At 43.3% G+C, this 19442-nt stretch overlaps 2 protein-coding genes, 1 long non-coding RNA gene and 3 other non-coding genes across 6 annotated transcripts; 5 read left to right on the top strand and 1 right to left on the bottom strand.

Annotated features, from left to right (window-relative positions):
• Nucleotides 1-1585: 1585 nt before the first annotated feature.
• LOC139654416 (uncharacterized) lies at nucleotides 1586-3718 on the top strand. The gene is made up of 5 exons (XR_011696024.1): nucleotides 1586-1761; nucleotides 2420-2545; nucleotides 2842-2974; nucleotides 3181-3250; nucleotides 3449-3718. It is a non-coding gene; the product is annotated as an uncharacterized lncRNA (long non-coding RNA).
• LOC139654421 (small nucleolar RNA SNORD60) lies at nucleotides 2657-2745 on the top strand. Its single transcript, XR_011696028.1, has one exon. It is a non-coding gene; the product is annotated as a small nucleolar RNA SNORD60 (small nucleolar RNA).
• Nucleotides 3018-3106, top strand: LOC139654420 (small nucleolar RNA SNORD60). Its single transcript, XR_011696027.1, has one exon. It is a non-coding gene; the product is annotated as a small nucleolar RNA SNORD60 (small nucleolar RNA).
• On the top strand, nucleotides 3291-3378 carry LOC139654419 (small nucleolar RNA SNORD60). Its single transcript, XR_011696026.1, has one exon. It is a non-coding gene; the product is annotated as a small nucleolar RNA SNORD60 (small nucleolar RNA).
• A 1034-nt stretch (nucleotides 3719-4752) lies between the features above and the next one.
• Nucleotides 4753-6493, top strand: gng13a (guanine nucleotide binding protein (G protein), gamma 13a). Its single transcript, XM_071531470.1, has 3 exons — nucleotides 4753-4994; nucleotides 5877-5984; nucleotides 6082-6493. Exons 2-3 carry the CDS (start codon nucleotides 5887-5889, stop codon nucleotides 6185-6187), a joined length of 204 nt encoding a protein of 67 aa, XP_071387571.1. The 5' UTR covers nucleotides 4753-4994; nucleotides 5877-5886; the 3' UTR covers nucleotides 6188-6493.
• chtf18 (CTF18, chromosome transmission fidelity factor 18 homolog (S. cerevisiae)) lies at nucleotides 6467-18581 on the bottom strand. The gene is made up of 22 exons (XM_071531469.1): nucleotides 18465-18581; nucleotides 17964-18098; nucleotides 17712-17862; nucleotides 17237-17423; nucleotides 17035-17127; nucleotides 16142-16194; nucleotides 15880-16015; nucleotides 15499-15723; nucleotides 15297-15394; nucleotides 15062-15185; nucleotides 14805-14941; nucleotides 14537-14630; nucleotides 14321-14419; nucleotides 14041-14171; nucleotides 13225-13339; nucleotides 12689-12913; nucleotides 11958-12107; nucleotides 10799-10929; nucleotides 8623-8771; nucleotides 8298-8440; nucleotides 7723-7792; nucleotides 6467-6817 (listed from the first exon to the last, which is right to left on the bottom strand). Exons 1-22 carry the CDS (start codon nucleotides 18553-18555, stop codon nucleotides 6696-6698), a joined length of 2859 nt encoding a protein of 952 aa, XP_071387570.1. The 5' UTR covers nucleotides 18556-18581; the 3' UTR covers nucleotides 6467-6695.
• Between the last annotated feature and the right edge of the window lie 861 nt (nucleotides 18582-19442).

The following is a 19442-nucleotide window of genomic DNA, read 5'->3' as shown; positions in this document are numbered from 1 at the left end:
CATACACACATACAGACATATATACAAGCACACTCATGCGGTGTATCCTTTGTCCTGCTGCAGTGAACAGTGTTTTTAAAAGATAAACCTATATTTCAATGCTTTATATAGTACATCCAGTATACATACATAGACTTTATAATATACCTGGGTATATGAGCTGTTAGAGCTCCCTCTAGTGTTGGTTAGTGAGACTGCCTCTAATCCGCCCACCTTCCATCTTGTCTCCCTCTCTCTCCCTCTGTCTCTGTTCCGTTAACTCTGCATCTCTCTGTGCCTTGGTAGTGTTATTTCATATATTCAAAGTATTTTTTTTCTTCCTCTTTTTCTTTTTTTCAAGTGTTTGATGGTTTCTCTGTTTCCTCATGACGCCTCTCCCTGTGTGTCTGTGATGTCTAAACTAGCTTATAGGTTGGTTTTGTAAGTCCTCTATGATCCCTCTAATAGCCCTCTCTGCAATCCCTCTGTAACCATTGAGAAGCCTTGTATGAGCCCAAATAAGCCCCCTATATGCTGTAATAAGTTGGCTCTGCTCCCTGGCTCCCCAGTGTTCAGTGGTTCCCCATGTAGGCCAGACAGTGGAACAACCACCAGTGTTCATCCCAATGAAGAGTTCACTTGTATTTTTATGCTCTTTGAAAACAAAGATATCATATATGAGAGACAGACGGTTCTATGTGAATAATGATAATAATAATAATAATTATAACGTTGAGTGGAGGTGAGCTGATCGAGCCTGTGCATTTTTATGGTTGAGTTCTGGATGTGTTGTGACGGAAGTTGTGCCATGGTTGGGTTAGGTTGTGTTTCTGCTGTGACGATGCATTCCTGTACAGCTGTGATCAGAATAAATGTATAATTAAAACGAACATGACTCTAAAGTGTGCTGCTTACACGTCAAACTATTTCTGGGCTCTGTCTTACAAAATTTCACAACGGTTTAATGTCAATGATATCATAACACAAAGAGAATGATTATAAAAAACGGTGTTTTGCAGAGAATCACTGTATTATCAAGAAAAAAAAGCTACTTACATTGCATTGGCCATTCTGTTCAATTGGACAGAAGAGCATTCATTTTATAAGACCCAATCTGATTGCAGTATATGGTCAATGTATTGGATTGAGGACATTGTTTTTAGTCTGGAATTTATAGTTTGAGCTTTTGAGACAACAGCTGACAGTATATGACAGCTACATAAACAAATTTTTAAATTTTACATGAGTTTTACAAGCAATATTAGGCTGGAAAAATGTTGTGTACATTTACAATGCTTGTAAACACTGTAGTTACTTACATCTGTATTTTGAGTTGAGCTTCTTTTCCATCTACAAGTCAAGCTCTTAATATAATAATATACCTAATATTTTTAGATGGTCATACAAATTGCTGATGGTTTCTTTAAGAGGGCACCAAACGGGAAGTGCTCGTGTGATAATGCTGTTGGTAGTTGTAGTCCTGTTACGCACGACAGCTGTACTTTTCTTACGGCAGGCCTCACCACTCAGGACTACAGATGAAAGCTATTGGCTGCTCGAGGGCCAGGAAGTCGCCATAAGAGAAGAGCCGTATATATTCAAGGCATCGTGGTCAATCCTGTTCTCTATTCATGATGCACAGAAACGCGGCGTGGCAGGAGGGAAATTGTCGTTTTTTGAAGCCGTTTCCAGGCTTTACACCATGGAGACTCTCTCCTTTTGCCGTGTTTTTCCACATGCTACAAGGTGGCCCAGCCGTTCACTCAGAAAAGAGTTACAATGGTGAGTATCTGTTGTAACCTCGTCGGCTTCAGCGGCAACACGTGGACGCAGCTGCAGGGCCCAGGACAGTCAGAAGAGCCTCATCACTTTAGGGAGCTTTGGTTATAAATATACTGCTTTAACTGGCAAAGTGTGACGTATAACCGTGAGATCTTTAAAGAATCGATGTTAGTAGTTCTGTAGACGGTTTTGGAGTCTTTTGTAAGTGGCTTTTATGTAGCAAACGTTAAGTCCCACGTGAGTCAGTGTGCTGTAGGCCTTATCTCCCCCAAATTAAACTTCATACAGGTTAGTACTATTCCTTAGATGTTCCTATATTGAGTAATACTGCGTCAGTGGTGCTAAATAGTTTTAAAAATCTTGCAATTATGTTTTTTCAGACTATTAAATGTATGTTTCAAAGGTTCAAGTTTGAGTAACGTTACATGTGAAGACTTGAGCCTTGCAGTATACAATCTCTTCCTGGAAAGGTTGCAAATCCTGTAATGTTCCTGCAAAGCTGCAATCAGATATTGAAATGACTGTATGCAGAACATGATGCATTATACAAGCAGACACGAAAACCCTTTATAGCACTTTCTTTATAGCACTCTGGAAAGGTATTGTCGTTAGCTCCACTCATGAGCCTCCCATCTATATTTTATTTTTCCTCATTCAGGAACTGGCATGGAAGCAGGATGGAGTCAGTGTCTTGATGGTGACTGACCTTTCCCCATGAGGAATTGGACAAGAAAACTGATGATGACCTGCCTTGAAGATGGGCTATCACTGGCTAAGAGCAATTGTGAGTCAATATTTATCAGATTGTAAAGAAAAGGACATGGTGAACTGCCCTAGCATGCCTAAAAAGAACACCGACTTTCCCATGTCATCTTGACAACGATGTGCATTTCAAAGCCAGTGATGATAAACAAAATCAACTTTTCTGACACCTCATATGAGAGCTGAACTCCAGCTCCTGATTCGAACTCTGATCTGAGGCATTGGCATGTCGAGTGCAGTCTTGAAGTAGTCAAGCTTGTCTTATTTGTCTCATGAAATCCATTTTTTTTTTTTAAATCTTTCACCTTTCCCTTCCAGCTGAGATTGGTCTGAGTGAGAATGAGGAGTTTTGGCAGACTGAAGACCTGGAAGCTGCTGGTCAAGGAGCCAATCCTCCAAGAAGCTTCTGTCTGAAATGGGCCTGAAGTGAGAGTGAAGCTCTAATCACTGGGTGAGTGCTGGTCAGTCCACATATGGGCATGTGGAAATGTTTCAGCCAGTGATGACAAATTAAATTAACTTTTCTGACACCTACTATGAGAGCTGCACTGCAGCTCCTGATTCTAACTTTGTTCTGAGGCTCAAATATATTTGTACATATGAAGCCAATGTATTTAATATGTAAAACTTAATTGAGCTCTTCCTTTCCTTTTTTAGGTTGATCATGGCTCGGTGAAGGCAGATGTCGATTGTCCTGCCAACAACCAGGCTCTAGGTTGCTCTAATGGTAAGTCATTATGTTAATGTATTAATTTTGAATGTGTTGCAGCCAATGATGACAAACTAAATAACTTTTCTGACACCTCGTATGAGAGCTGAACTCCAGCTCCTGATTCTAAATCTGATCTGAGGCTTATAACATTAGGGGATAACTCCTTATCTGTCATTCAGATGGTCTGGACTAATCTGCTTTCTTCTCTCTCAGGTGACACTGAATGGAGGCTTTCAAGACTTGAATCTAGAATTCGGCAGCTTCACACATGCATGCAAATGTCATCACGCCACAAAGTTGTCTCGGGAACCAACAGAAGAAATGAGAATCGGTCCTCATGACTTACAGGAATTGCAATTCTCAACACCCCTAATGAAGATAAATAAATAAAGCAATATACAATAATCAAGTTTTGTTTGTTGTTGAGCTATTGTATTGCTGTCAGTTTGTATTTGTTCAATAAACACCAACTCAATAATCTGACTGATTTGAGGTGCTGTAATGCTATTTAAGACCATGTGACACTGAATGCAGCATCAGCGCAAAGCTTTTGATGGTACGAAAATAATGCAGAATATGTAGCGAAAGTATACAACGGGTTTGCTGGTTAACCATGAAGGGCTAAGAAGGGTCCAGCAGGCCAAAAAGCTGTGCATTCATTTAGAGATGTATTTTAGTATTTTGCCCAGGGACTTGCTCTAATAAAAATACTCTAAGTCTCTTATTTGGGGACACCAATATATGCGTGTGGCTTATTTTGGGTCTTGACTCATAGCTTTAGAAATCGGGTCCAGGGACCTGTGGGTGTGGAAACCCTGGATCCCCCATCCAGGGTTTCCACAACAAAATGAAACCTAGTATAATTTGACTATAATTTGTAGATGGGGCAGTGAGAGAATGATACACAAATGATGTTGGATCAGAGGTTTCACTGTCTCCACCTGAGTCTGGCTCTGTACAAAATCAGATAAAACGAGCTGGGGGGGGTGGGGGAGGATGTGTGAGATGATCATTTAACATGGAGGTCTGTAGCATAATATGCATCTATTTGGCTAAGGAACCCTAGATAAATACTTTATATAACAGGCCCCCATCTGATAAAAGTTTTGTCCCAAATAACCTCATCAAATAAGGTGGTGAGATGAAAGTGGACAAAGTGAAATGTCTGAAAGAATAATCATTCAGATAGGCATACATTCTCTCACTGTAGGCTACTGAGTGAAGTAGGCCAACAGTGAAATAATAATTCTCCAGTGGTAAACCGGTGGCTCCCTATAACCACTGATCCTGGGAATGTGCCTTCTGTTAACATAGGAAACGTCAGCGCTGCCGGTCATCTGAATAGAAAACAAACTCCCAAGCTGTTCTCCCTTTGAGTCACGTCCTCATTTGCGTGCTTCCTGCCTCAGTGCGTGTCCAGGAGGATTTCCATACAGGTGCGTCCTGAACTCCAGCCCTCGTTTGACTACCAAACCAAGCGGAGGGGCTGCTATCTCCGCCCTGCGCATCCCGCATCCAGTCGCTACTAGAGAGGAGCGCAAGGGAGTGTCCTGCCCTGCGCCACGGATAACACACACACACACACACACTCACTCACACACATCTCCTGCACCGCCTGCACTCCAGTCGGACTCTTCAACCGGGAAAACCCCACGGACTCCCGACTGAGCGCTTACTCACTGTTACAGCCTTCATCCGCCATCCTCCATCAGTCGGTCGCCCGCTAAATCGACCAGCGCCTTCTCCGGTAGGCCTGACGGTAAGAGCCGTTATTCGTGTATAGGCTACGTGCTTTGATCGACCAACAATCACGGTGCATTTATATTGATGTTTTGAATCCAGCTGGGCGCACCGTCACCGTTGTTGCTTTATTATACTATAGCTATGTCAGATTTAGCTAAAATACGACAAAGCCGTTTATTATGGAAGATCCGCCAAGTGAAAAGCGACGGGCCTAACGTTACTCGGTCTATGTTTTGTGCAGGCGATGGCCACAAGCCTGAAATATTCCCGGCCGCTATATGAGAGATGGAGGCTCCGTACGCTTATATGGGCTGGCAGTGTAGTGTACCGTTGGTGCTATTATAATTAAATTATGAAGGCCTATGGTTTTTACATGGAACAGCTGGCTGCTCTCACGGATGCTGGCAGATGCGGCCACCTGAAATAGGCACTGGGTTGTCGACCTACTTAGATCCATTAGAATGATGAGGCGATGGATGAGAGATGGATGAGAGAGGGGGAGAGAGAGAGATTCCAATAGGGCACTGAATTGATCTATGGTTGGCCTGAACACTCATCTCGGTCCTCTGCTTAATGTGTCCTGTGGCAGGCCGGGGTGGGGCAGAATAGGTTAATCTCAAAATTGACTACTTTCCAATAAGCAGGGAAAAAAAATCAAGTCCAGCCTAAGTAGGCTACTACCTTCTTGAATTACTCAAGAGTGATTTTTAGCAGCTATTACAACTATTAACAGCCTACTACTAATACTAATACTAGCTGAAGTTGACCAGAGAAAGTAATGGCTCAGTTATAACAAAACGTTTGATCCAGTGTGATTTCCACCAAATTTGTACTTGTACTGTAATGTGTCCGAACTCTCATGTGGACGACTCTACTTTGTGTGTTTGTGTGTTAACAGCAGCAGCATCATGGACGAGTTAGACGTTCCGCAGATGAGGAGAGAAGTGGAGAGCCTTCAGTACCAGCTGGCAATCAATAGAGAGAAGTCCTCCATCACTGTTACTGAGTGAGTGTATGCTATATATACACACACACACCGACTATCTGAAGTACTAAGTACCGGATCTGTGCTGATGGTGTATTTTTGTGTGTGTGTGTTGCAGGCTGGTGAAGTGGATTGAGGGCTGTGTGTGTGAAGATCCATTCCTGAACCCTGAGCTGATGAGAGCCAACCCCTGGGTGGAGAAGGGCAAGTGTGTGATCCTCTAATGGTCACACACACATACATGCACACACATATATACAAACAGAATCACGGATGCACAGAACCACGCACCCACACACACAATCATAATGCACTAACTCACTCTCTCTCACACATTGCTATTATTATTATTATTATTATTATTATTATTATGTCTATTTATTTGGAGACCCATGAATGCTTTTAATTTATGTTGAGTGGAAGATTACTTGGCTGTGTGTGTGAGTGTACAGCACTGAGAGTAGCTTTCTAGAGGTTTTGTTGTGATGGACTACTGAGCAATGTAATCAAACAAAAAGTTTTTATTGGCTCTTTACACTGTCAATCAAAATAAAGACTGTTTTGAATTTAATGAGATGGATTGTGATGATTACATAAAATACACGTACATGTTCACACGTACAAGGAGGAACACATGCGGTTTGAGGATGAGGCTGTGGGGTGTGTGTGTGTGTGTGTGTGTGTGTGTGTGTGTGTGTGTGTGTGTGTGTGTGTGTGTGTGTGTGTTGGGGGTTAGAGCAGCTCTCTGATATAGACATTTCGCCTCACAGCGTTGGACATGCCCTCGTTGAACCGGAACCACACGTCACTGTTGCCTACTGCCGTTCCCATGGCAAGCACCGTGCACTTCTCACCTGCAGAGAAAGAAAGGTTGTTTTTTTTACACACTTGAAATCACTACAGCTGATAAGGGCTCACTGAGAGAAAACAGAGAGGGCTGAAGTGGTCCTCAAGTTACCGTTTCACTAAAGGTGTAGTTTTGTAAAGCATGCTTCAAATATCTCTTGAAGTTATCATCCACCTTATCCTCAAGGCAATCAGCGTTACGCTCTAACAGATTATACAGCAAACCGGTGATCTGAGCAAAGCAAAGCACTTCAACTGCAAATTAGTCTGTACAGATTTTACAATAATTGTGCACGCATTCCCTATTTTTGGTGTGAAATTACAATATATTTAACGGCAGAAACGCCCTGGACGCAGCAGACACGTGCCAGTTTCCACTGGCACAATGCACGCTGCAGTAAACAGCATCATGTGGCGGGTCAAACCGCATCTGACGCATCTGCTGTCAAAACTTTTTGGAGCATCAACAAAGGACAAAAATAGCTGTTTTTCATGAGGTTTCTGGAGCCACAGTGATTGTAGATCTATTTTGGCACACAGGGACTTAAAAAAGGTAACAAATGACTGCAAACGTATGCAATTTAGCTAGAATTAGACATTTTTTCAGATGTATGGATAAAATGTGAACGATTTAGTAGTCTACTGGCTAGTCACTGGTTATGTCACTAACAAAAATATGATATAGCAACATTATGGTGGTAAAATACAGGTGCCAGTGCTGTTGACACTCCACGTGCCACAGAGGTGCCAAATCAGGAGCGTTACATAACACATGTCAGTTATCACCCCCGGTGCATTGGGCCAGAAGTGCCTCGGGCGTTTGATTTTTCCAAACGACCTCTGTTCTCAAAAGGTTTTGGGTGAATGTGGTTGCACTATACTAATGCCGCTTAGCAAGAAGCCTCTATAGTACCTGTTTCTGAGGTCAACTGGGGCCTCTGGGGTTTGGGGGCAACGGCTCGACCAAAGAAATCCACCTCAGGCTGCAAGACACACACACACAAAATAGAATGATGGGAATATAAATCATTCAGTGAGGTTGACGTCAATCAGGGTCCCTCTTTAACAGTGTGTCCTCGCTAACAAGGTCAATACGAATGAACGAACACATGAATGCACACACGCACACACACACACACACACACACACACACACACCATCACTTCTCATTAGCCTAATTTCCCAGTTTCACCATTAGGGAATGTAACCCACTGGCTTCTCATTATCCTCATTTCTCCCCTCTAGAGTCTCTATCTCACTCCATCAATCTATTATTGGACTATTAAAACACTCCAACACAGTGAGGCCCTGTTGTTCAGTGTAGTCACCCTGATGCAAGACTTAGACTGGCTGCTCCCCTCTCTGGTTCCACCTACTGGCACTGTCCTGCACATACAGCTGAGGGAAAGTCGTCGGTCACAGTGTGTGTGTGTGTGTGTGTGTGTGTGTGTGTGTGTGTGTGTGTGTGTGTGTGTGTGTGTGTCTCACCCTGGTCTCCACTGTGGTCTGTTTGACGATGTTCTCCAGCCTCTGCTGATGGTTTAGATGGTTTCTGGCTGGCTTAGGATCAGTGCTCTTCTTTGGTTCCTGCTTCTGCATCACACAAATACACAGTAGATTATTAAACACCTCTGGGTGCTGGTGATCCTCTACACGTTGTGTAAAACAAACCCACAACTTGTCAGGTAAAACTGCTGTGTTTGTGGCTGTGTGTGTGTGTGTGTGTGTGTGTGTGTGTGTGTGTGTGTGTGTGTGTGTGTGTGTGTGTGTGTGTGTGTGCGTGTGCGTGTGCGTGTGCGTGTGTGTGTAAGACCTACCGCCACAGGGTTTCGTAGCAGCAGCAGTTGCTCGGCTCTCCTCATCTTCTCTTGCTCCATCTCCCTGCTGATGGTTTGTTTGGCTTGGTATGTCAGCTGGCGGCGGGGGGGCAGGCCTGGGAACTTAACCAGCTCCTCCACACGCCTGTACACACACACACACACACACACACACAGTAAATACTAATAGCACGCCTCTAATAAATTGTACAAAGAGATATACATTAGTCCACAGTTTACACCCAGAAACACAAACACACTCGCAACATGCAACGACATATCATCTAACAGGTGTGACCTGTTAGATGACAAACATGGAGAAAATAACAGTTAGCTTCCTTTGCCGTTGCCATGGTTTTTATTTTCCAGAATAAAACCCTGAATCTATCACTCTAATACCATAATCCTCTTACAGCTGATCCCCATCTCTGTAACACACACACACAAGCAGACTGAATGTATGTGAGAAAACACACTCTCACTCCATGCCTGACAGCCGCAAATCATACAGATAAGAATATAACATTTCTATTTGATTGTGAGCTCTTTATTATAAGTTATCATTATGAACTACCAGTGGTGTTGCAAACACCATTGGTTGGCATTGGTAGTTCAATACGAAAGTAAGTATTTCGTATCGAACTACCAATGGTGTTGCAGTTTGTCAAACCAACTCCTACCACTACCACCTCTACAATATAATAGTTAATGCAATATGCAGCAAATACCGGGTACTATGTTAGCTAGTTTCGTTTATTATCCTTTCAGAAATTCTTTTTGGCACACACATTTGTCCTAATTATAAGAGTTAAACGTACAGATAGCCTTGTCATCTGTGGCATCTGCATGAGTCTTTATACTACAGGTTACGTATAATTCATAAACTATAGTAATTCAGGGTTCAGTAACTTACAATACAATTTCTGTATTTAGTTCTGGTTAGTGTTAGATTAACTGTCCCAGCACCCATTCTATGATATCAGGACAGCACACTGCTAACATACTGCAAAATATAGGTGCGACTGTATTAAAAAATACTGTGAATACACCAAGAATGTTCACAACAGACCAGGGGCAAAGGTTCAAGAAGAAAGCACATAATGGTTGTATGGTTAAAATGTCTTGAGTCCAAATGCAAAGAAGACTGAATTGTAAAAGTAAATCACTCAGTCTTTCCTGCTTTCTGTCTCCGCATCTCTTTCTCTCTCTCTCTCTCTGTGGCGGCAGGACTGCATCAAGAACCTGACCAATCATAAGCAGTGTCCAAAAAAGAACAGTCCAATCAAAGAATCCTGTCGTGAGTGGGCGTATCCACACATTTTTGTAGCAACAACTGTCTCCTGGACCCGATTCCAGTAAATGTTGAATGTTTATATCCGCAACAGTGTTCTTCATCCATTAAGTATCAGAGAGTGGCGTTGTGGTGTGCTCGAGACGGCAGGTACAGGAAAGCGTAGACCAGTAACAGCACCAGCAGGGCTACCACCAGAGGCAGGCACCAGTCGTTGGTGACCAGCACCTCATTACAGCGAGCCTGCAGGAAGGAGCCTGCCTGGGGGCGGAGCTGCTCCTCTGCCTGGGCCTGCATGGCTTGGCAAGGCTAGGCAAGGCTAGCTATCCCATTCTGACATCGGACCCTCCTCTGTCCTCAGTAACCACAGAAAATTAAGGTCCAAGATGAATGAAGGCCTCCCAGGTTAAAGCATAGTCCACGTTTGAGCCGAAACGTGCTTGATTCTGCTTGCTCCTCTCCTTTTCTTCTCCTCTTTCACCATTCGTCTGTATTTCTGATTCACTCCTACTTTCTCTGCTCCATTTCTCCACCTTTCACTTTTCTAATTATTACACCCTTACCTATCCATCCATCTATCCATCCATCCATTCGTTTGTCTGTCCATCCATCTATCTATACCCCACTGGAGAGGCTCTGCAGTTTGCTACCCTGCTCCAACACCAGCATCCATACACCAGTGCACCCCCACACACACACACACCAGGTGTTAAGGGGATTATTGTCTAAGCCTGCATAGAATCCCACAGTGTGGACAAGAGCATTGACCTTCAACACCCCAGGAAAAACACATCTGTTCTCCATGTGTCCATATACAACATATGTGCGTGTGCTTGTGTGTGTGCTTGAGTGTGTGTGTGTGTGTGTGTGTGTGTACTCACGGCTCCAGGATGTATGTGTACTGTCCCTCTGGCGTGCGGTCCTGCCTGTATGAGAGGTTGTAGGCTAGCATGGTGTCAATCAGCTCGCGCATCTGCTGCTTCTCCCTGCTGCTGAAGAGCTGGGGATTCACCTGGCAGGAATACAGAGACACGTGCCACAGTCACACACTGTGCTTTTTTTAATACTGTGATATGAACTGCAATACATGTGGTAACTGCTGTTTCTAAACAATATCATATCAGCATTTTACTGTGTGTGTGTGTGTGTGTTTGTTGGGGGGTGGAATTTGCAGTTTGAATATGATAAAGCAATTTCTGCAACATACAACTTGATTTGTAGGCCTGGGATAATACATTATATACATACCATCATTTATTTTGTAATTATCTAAAACGCCTTTTTCTCTGATAAAATAAAATCACAGCCTCTTGCGATTTAGAAATTGCAGTATTCAACACTAATTTTTTAATTCATTATGTAGCCCACCCCCAACACACACAACTATGGATTAAGCAGCAGAAAACTATCCACCGTGCAGCCATTGCACTTCTTGTGTGCCTTTAATGCCGTCCCCATAACAGCTGACATCTTTCCCCTCTGGCTTTAGTCAGCAGAGAAAATGTGCTGTAACTATATGGTAACTCTCCATGTTCATAATGCCAACTAGACAGACTATGAGAGCCATTATTTTATGCTGATCCATTTTAAGGCCAACTTATTCAGCTCTGAACCATCTTTATTTCTGAGGATGCTGTGTTCCACTAATAAGACAAAAGATGTTAGCGAAGCAAGGTTAAACATCGGGCAAGATGTTAACGTTACATTTTACTTAAGTGATCTCAAACAAAGACGGCAAACCTGGGAGCAACTGACCATGTTTTAAAGGCAATGTAAGAGAACCAATGCAGCACAATAGAAAAGAAAATTTGCATGGTTCTATTGATGTACTGTATATAATGTTGCCTTTTTTCGTGCCCCCCAAACCCCCCCCCCAAATTTAATTTAATATTAGAATCATATTTATGCAATTCCTCTGGTGTCAGTTGAAAGATAAATAGAAGCAGGGCTGCAATACCTGGGATGCCAGTTCCCACCATCAGCACCTACATACACATACACACACACACTCATGCACATACAGTATATACTCATACATACAGGCCGTAGTTTGGGACAAATGATGTCGAGCAGCAGGGTGAGAATATCGATGGTCAGGCTGAGCAGGCTGATCCTACTTCTGACGCAGGCTGGAATGTCAGCCAACATGGTGCACAAAGCGTTCTTGCTGCCGTGGAGACGAGAGGAGGCCTGGGGAGGAAAGGACCAGAAGATAACATTGATGACTTGGTCAATCTCCGCGATGTTGTTTGCATTCCACTTATCTAGTCTTAGGTAACCGATTCTCTACAATCAACCCTCCTCCCAGCTCTAGTACTGAAGCCTCCCCAGAGAAATGTGAGGAGTTCCTTTTATTTTTTACCAAAAAGGTTGAGAGCACAAGCCTTCAAATCTCCCCTCCTGTCTGGGATTTACCTTTAACCTCAGAAAACAGTGCTGTTTTAGAGTGTTTTAAAGAAAACTGTTAGTCAAATGAAGTGCTCTATGAGCGTTTGCCTTTAGGCTCCCTTTACTGTGGTATAACCTGTCCAAGGAACTCAGGCTAGCCAAATCAGCATCATCTTTCAAATCTCTTCCTAGGAATAATTTCTATAGACTGACTTTTATGCAGTAATGTGTCTTAATCTGTCTTTTACCCTTTTTGTTTCTTTTGGTCCCACATTTGATTTATCTTTATTCTATGTTTTGCAATTTCTTCTTTTTATGTGAAGCACTTTGCAAACTCTTGTTACCCTTGATAAGTGTTACATAAATAAAGTTTATTATTTTACCTCATGCTGGCTGTGGGGATAGTTGATGCGGGGGACGTGTGTGTGAGCGAAAAGGAAGTGGAATGTGATGGACAGGAAGGGGAGGTATCGCATCAGGGTAAAGTTCTGCCCGTGCAGAATGACGTGGTTCAACCTGTCTGAGAATGACAGCCAGTCCAGAGCCTCACACACACTCTGCAGGTTGGGGTCCCGCACCCGCATGGAAAGATAATTATCATACAGACCCTGAGGACAGAGAAGAGGGACAGGAGAGACATGTTCAAACTAATATAAAACAAACATCCATCAAAGTATAGGTCTTACAAACTATGAATATATTTATTGTTAAAATATTGTCATCATAATATCATAAATAAATGTCTTCCTGCATTTAGAGATGCATTTAGAAGTACAGAATGTGTACACAAAAGTGAAATTCCAATACAAAACATCACTTTAAGTTAGAAGACAGCTCTCTGCCTTTAAGTGCAGTGGATCAGCTACATCACACTCCATTAAAAGACCTAAGACATGACATGGTGCTCTGTGTGTGTTACCTGTGAAACCTTTTCGTACTCTCCACTGGATGAAGCCAGGTGTAGGATGTTCTGAAACCTCTGAGCTCCTCCCCCTGCACCCAGTCCTTCCTCAATCCCCTCACCCACACGCTTCCTGAAATGTGGACAGTGAGGAAGGCAGTTAGTCGCCATATAGTCAGTCAGGAGCTGGGAGGCAGAATGAGGAGAGGATAATGTCATCCTGGCAGTCAGATTGGGAGGTATGACAACAGTTCAAATTTGCCACATCTTGCCTGCTAGAGACTGATCAGGTCTGACTGTGCCAGTGGTCTTACTCCCTTTTCTGACTGGCTGTGACAATTTTGTCCTCTCCTCATTCTTACTTCCAGGTCAAGGCGCTAAATAAAAGTAAAGTAGGTCAAATGAAGAGTAAAAACAGAAACACTTAACTACTAATGTCAAAAGTCTTTCCTCTTTTGTTCTGTCCAGTATACAATATTAAAAATCCACAAGCACCATGTAATATGAAATTACATTACTTATTCGTCAAAAGTGAATCAGATGCTCACTGTGAACACTGCTACAGCTACTAATTTGGAACATATTAAGAAAAACTAAGAAAATGCAGGATAGAATGTAAATAACCACAATTTTACTGCATTGTAGTAAGAACACTTGTCTTTGTAACTTTTTTCCCATAATTTGCAATTTTGGGCAATCCTTTTGCTGCACACACAGGGGGAGTGGAAAATTGCCTTGCCATTTTTTAGAAAGGTCTCAGAAAAATAACAACATTTCTGTTTCCAAGACAAACTCTGGAGGGGCACACACACACACATGCACAGGGGGAAGTACCGTTTTGTACGTGGTAGTTGGAAGACTTCCTGCCACAGATGGAATAAGCCTTTGTTCTGGTCCTTCTGCCCAACAGACACACTATGGATCGTCTTTGCATCCACCTGCCTCTGGCCGCGACCATGGAGGAACTACACACACACACACACACACACACACACACACACACACACACACACACACACACACATAATTACATACAATTACATGCTAATGGACTGTATGAGTACCATACCAGTACATAGAGGCTCACACCCTCCTTCATAGTGTTTCCACCCACCTGTAGTGTGTTGATGCAGGACCTGATGTCGTTGTCAGTCTTCTCACACAGTGCCATCAGAGTTCCTGCATCTGCCTTCATCCCCTGCCGCTGTGAGATCTGCCAGGAGACAACAACAAAAATAAACAACCACACACCCTAAACCAGGATTGTGGGTGTGTGTGCATATGTTTGTATACTCATGTGGTGTGTGTGTGTGTGTGTGTGCATGCTGACCTCTGCCAGTCTCTGTGTGAGGCGGGAGGGCAGAGTCTGGGGGAAAGCCAATAGGAAGGCCTGCTGCCTCAGAGGTCTGAGGGCTGGAACATAACTGACAGGAAAGAGACCCAATCAGTGAAGGGCTGTTGCAATAATTGCAAAACTGGAACACTAAATTCACTCTTAACACATAAATTACATATTCAATTTTTTACATATGTCAAATGCAATCACAAAAATCGACCATTAATGCTTGATGCTGTTTTAACATCACCATCACTCTTACAGGTCGTTACAGATGCAGATGATTGGTCGAAGCAGGATGGACTCCTTCTTCTTTTTCTTCTTCACAGTCTCTGTACCTGCATCCCCACCAGCTCCCTCTTTCTTGTTCAGAGTTGCTAACAGAATGTTGATGGCAGCCTGCAAAACACCACAGAGGAAGAAAAACATGCATGATTAAGATGTTAGAGGGCTGTATTCACATTCCAATCATACTTATTTTGCTGGACTTCGCTGATTTAAGAGGTGGGAGGAACGTACGGCGGGTGCTCCGTCGATCTCGTCAATGATGAGGCAGTTAGGCCTCTGATCGGCCCCCAAAACTGACTTCATCTGGGTTGCCGTGTCGATGCGCTTCTGGAACACCTCTGCACTGCGGTCATCACTGCGACGACAGCAACGACAACACAGAGGTCACACACAGGAAGATCATCGTAAACCTAATTATTGTGACTTACTCGTACCATTGGCTTGTTCTTAATTTAGTTTTCCTAACCTGGCATTGATTTCCACCACGTTGTACCCAGCATGCTTTGCTATGACATGTGCCAGCGTAGTCTTCCCCAAACCTGGAGGACCCGACAACATCGCCACCTAGAGAAGGAAAAAAGGAATGATCTCTTTTATGACACCTGAATTTCAAAGCTCACTAAATTAAAATCGTACTGGCACAAACATTAGTATACAGGTTTGTATACCTTGAATTTGGGTCGTTTATACTGGTCCAGTTCAGCCTCCAGTAGCTCCTCAGTCAGCTGACTCTTGGTCTTGAAGCGATTTACATTCTGATTGGCTTGATTGGATTTGAATGAGTTCTGGATGGGAGCCTCTCTCTCAGGCTGGGGAGGGCGGGACTTCCTCTCTCTTCCAAACACAACAGTGTCCCACAGCTTCAACCACTTAAGCAGACAGCGGTTGGTAAACTACAACGTCACACGCAACAGAGTTGACGTCAGTGTAGGAAACTAAAGCAGTGTTCACACAACATTTTAGAATGACATCATTCTAATGACATTAGAATGATGTTATATTTACAAACATATGTAAAATCACGCAGAGGCACACAGCACATCTCTTACATCATCACTGAGAAGCTCTGTGTAATGCCGAGGAGAGAATCTGTCCACCCAGAGCCGAGAGCTACGCCCCTCTTCATCATTATCGTCCTCTTCCCCTTCTCTGCCATCTGGCTGGACAAAGACCTCATCCACACCACTGTAATTTGTTATACATACCGAAAAAGACAATTAAGGAGCAGGTTCTTGATGTGTGTATGTGTGCGTGCCTGTGTGTGTGTGTGTGTGTGTGTGTGTATGTGTGTGGGAGAAAGGTGCGACGTACTTAGCCAGCAGCTCTGTAAGGCGCTGAGATTCCTCCACAACCTGCTGATGACGCTGTAGGATTTAAAAAAGAAGAAAGAACAGAAACTGAACCACAGCTGCAATCTCTTTAGTCTCAATATGCTAAAAGTACTATATGTGCATCCACTGACCCATTGCACATTTAGTTATCCTACTATAAAATGAGGAAAACTCTGTCCGTCTGTCTGTCTGTCTGCATCCATTTTGCTCCTCAATGGGTTGGCAAATCAATCTGAAACTGCACATGGGCATTGAGCATTGGCATAGGCAGAGACTGACGAAGCTGATTTTTCCATTTTCCCAAATTTACGCTGTTTATGCGCATTTTTGGCAAGTCTGGGCGGAGTTGTGGCACGCGCATCCCCGGGTATGGACTAGTGCTACAAAATGACCGGACAATGCTAAATATGTATAAATATGGCATGGCACTCAGACTTAATTCCTTCATTGTAATTATGGAGTTTGAACAATATTTGAAATTTAAAACTGCTCTAATTCTGTCTTTCTTGACAAAAAAGCTGATAGCAGATGCCTTGAAAACATCAATACAGATGGACTGTCGGAGGGATTCAATAAAAAAAAAAAAAGTGATAGTGTGGAAAAATAATCATCTTCCAACTACTAGGAAATGCAGAAGCCACACTTTCAACAGAGCTTCTTTTGTGTCATTTTACTATGAAAGACAATGTGGAACTCCATTCAAAGAGTGTTTGTCCAACAGGTTTATAACACAGTTTATAATACTACTTACTATACAAAAAAATGTGTTGATCACAAGAGATCTCTGTACATCAATCATAATCAGGTGTTTTGGTGAACTGATAACCCCGTATCACATGACCAGTGAACATAAACAACAGGCTGGTCACTCACCCTCTCTGCCACTTGTTCTCTCAGCACCTCCATCGGTACCGCCAGCAGCCCCAGTGCACCATGGGAGTTACGTACTGTTCTAGGGTCCACTACCTGGAGACACACAAACAGGCACAGTTAAAGAGATACAGAAATATATTTAAGAATAAACACTAGACACCAGTGTGAGAACAGCAGTTGTGTAATTGGCTAAGAGCTTAACCTTTGGCCCTGTGTCTTCCTTTTGGCGGAGGTAGACTCGACTTCCTGATGAGTCTGTCACAGTGATGTACTCTCCCTCCAAAGGGGGGCGCTTCAGCACATGCAGCGATGCTGCTGCGGTGACGGGTCGCCTGGGAGACTCTGCAATTGTGGCAAAGCCGCTGATGTCCAACACTGCTGGGGCAGACCTGGAAAACAAATGCGTGACGTGTTCATAAGTCTGTTGTTATGTCACCAGCTGCTGTGTGTAAACACTGTGCAATAGAAGTAAAATGTTCTACATGGCCACATCGAATGGTAGATCAGTCAAGCACTATGAAATCAAGTATGCTGTGGAAATAGGCTGCTGCCTCCCACTGACACTTCCCTCACTTCACCTCACCCTCTCCCCATTTACCACCAGCCCGCCTCTGCCCCTTACTGCCCCTCTTTCTCCCTTTGCAATATTCCCTCTTCCCACCATCCCCCTCTCCTACCTGAAGGTGCGAGGGGGTTGGTACTGCTCTGGGGAAGACGGGGGTGTGATGTCATCATTCTGTGGCGGGGCTGTGATCTCATGAGTCTGCGATGGGACAAAAAGTCGCTTGGCCACACCCGCATCCTGCTTCTGGCGCTTTGCCTTTGGGGCTGCAAGGGCCCGGTCAGAGTTAAGATGCAGTTTTAGAAAGAAACTTACACCCACAAAAAAACAATAACATGAAAACAATACATAAGCAGGGTAAACTCACTGATGGGCTGGTCAGCCAGCAGGTGCTCTATGTCTGAAGTGTCTTGTTCTGGGTGCTTAGCACTCTTGGCAGGCTGGCCCTGAGTTGCATTGGCACGCAGAGGACCCTGCTTCTGCTTGGGTGGGCTGGGGCCCACTGGACACACACACACACCATTACTTATTTTTGCATGAATAATGATATATTAAAAACAGTGTCAAATACCGTCCCACATAGTGTCAATAACATCTTGGAAGCACCAACATATCCAAATATTCCCAAAGCCTTACGAAAACTGAAATGAATAAGTGTGTGTGTGTGTTTGTGTGTGTGTATTAGGTTGAGGGTTGAAGCTGAGGTAACGTTAACGAAAGGGTCAGATGTTAAAAGTAAGGGGACTGGGTTAGATAATTAATAATGTAGTCAATGAAAGGTACAAGTATAACTAGTAAACTTTAAGCTGTACTTGATACTCCGATAACGTTAAAAGCCAAAGCTAGCTGTGTGTTTAAGTTTTCTCACTCATTTCCATATCGGCCATCACTTCCAGCTCGTCGGCGAACTGCCGCTCGTAGTCGTCCTCTATCCCGTACATCTCGTCATATTCGTCCATAGCGGCTCGGGAAGCTATCCGGTACACGGAGAGATATAGCAGTTTACTTCAGTGTAACGTTAGATACAACAACTCCAAACACTTTTTTTACAAATCTTTTCTTCGCGACGACGCCAGCTGCTTTGACATAACACAGTTCGCGGCAATTTTTTTGTTGTGAAGTATTGCTTCCGGGTAACGCGAGTTTCCCGTCTCCTGATTGGTTGTTGGTGGATACAGCGTATCCAATACACTAAGGCTGAATTGGGCTGAATACTAAATCTTTTCTCGCCTCCTCAGCTCCCATCCTACACCTCATAATACATAGGATAATACACCTCATAATACAAATATACATATATAAGATACATGTATTTTATTATTTTGGTGTATTAATTCTGAGTATGAAAGAGTAATCTCACATGCCAGAACATTTAAGGCAGCCACGTCACTCAGTAGGAAAGTTAACAAAGAACACATTTAGTTTGGGGCAACAGCAGGACTCAGTTACACTCGGTAAGCAAGTGCCTTGCTCAAAGGCACACTGATAATAGTTGTTGGGTGGAAGGGAGTTTCTTGTTCCCCTCAATCTGAACAGATTTCCCCAAGCTGGATATTTATATTTACATCTCCAAGTGTTTCTCCGACATGTCAGAGCTGTTGAAATCTCAGAGGAGATGTTTTCAATAAGGATGAGGGCTGTAGTAATACATGCACACATATACATGCACACATCTTTTTTGCACAGGAAAACCTAAGGTAAAGTGATTGTTGATTATACCTTTACTAATGTGGTTTACCTGTCTCAGCTGTCTCATTCACTTACACACATACACACACACAGGAATACACAAGCTGCTGCCCTGTTTCCTGCACTTTGTGTTGTTCTTGTTCTATCTGTTGGGTTT

Source organism: Centroberyx affinis, unplaced genomic scaffold, assembly GCF_046629955.1.
Source record: "Centroberyx affinis isolate AG114_WGS23_722 - 3 ecotype Tasmania unplaced genomic scaffold, CSIRO-AGI_Caff_v1 ptg002084l_1, whole genome shotgun sequence".
Lineage (NCBI taxonomy): Eukaryota > Metazoa > Chordata > Actinopteri > Beryciformes > Berycidae > Centroberyx > Centroberyx affinis.
The sequence above is the reverse complement of the archived record's forward strand: the minus strand, read 5'-3'. Positions and strand labels throughout refer to the sequence as shown.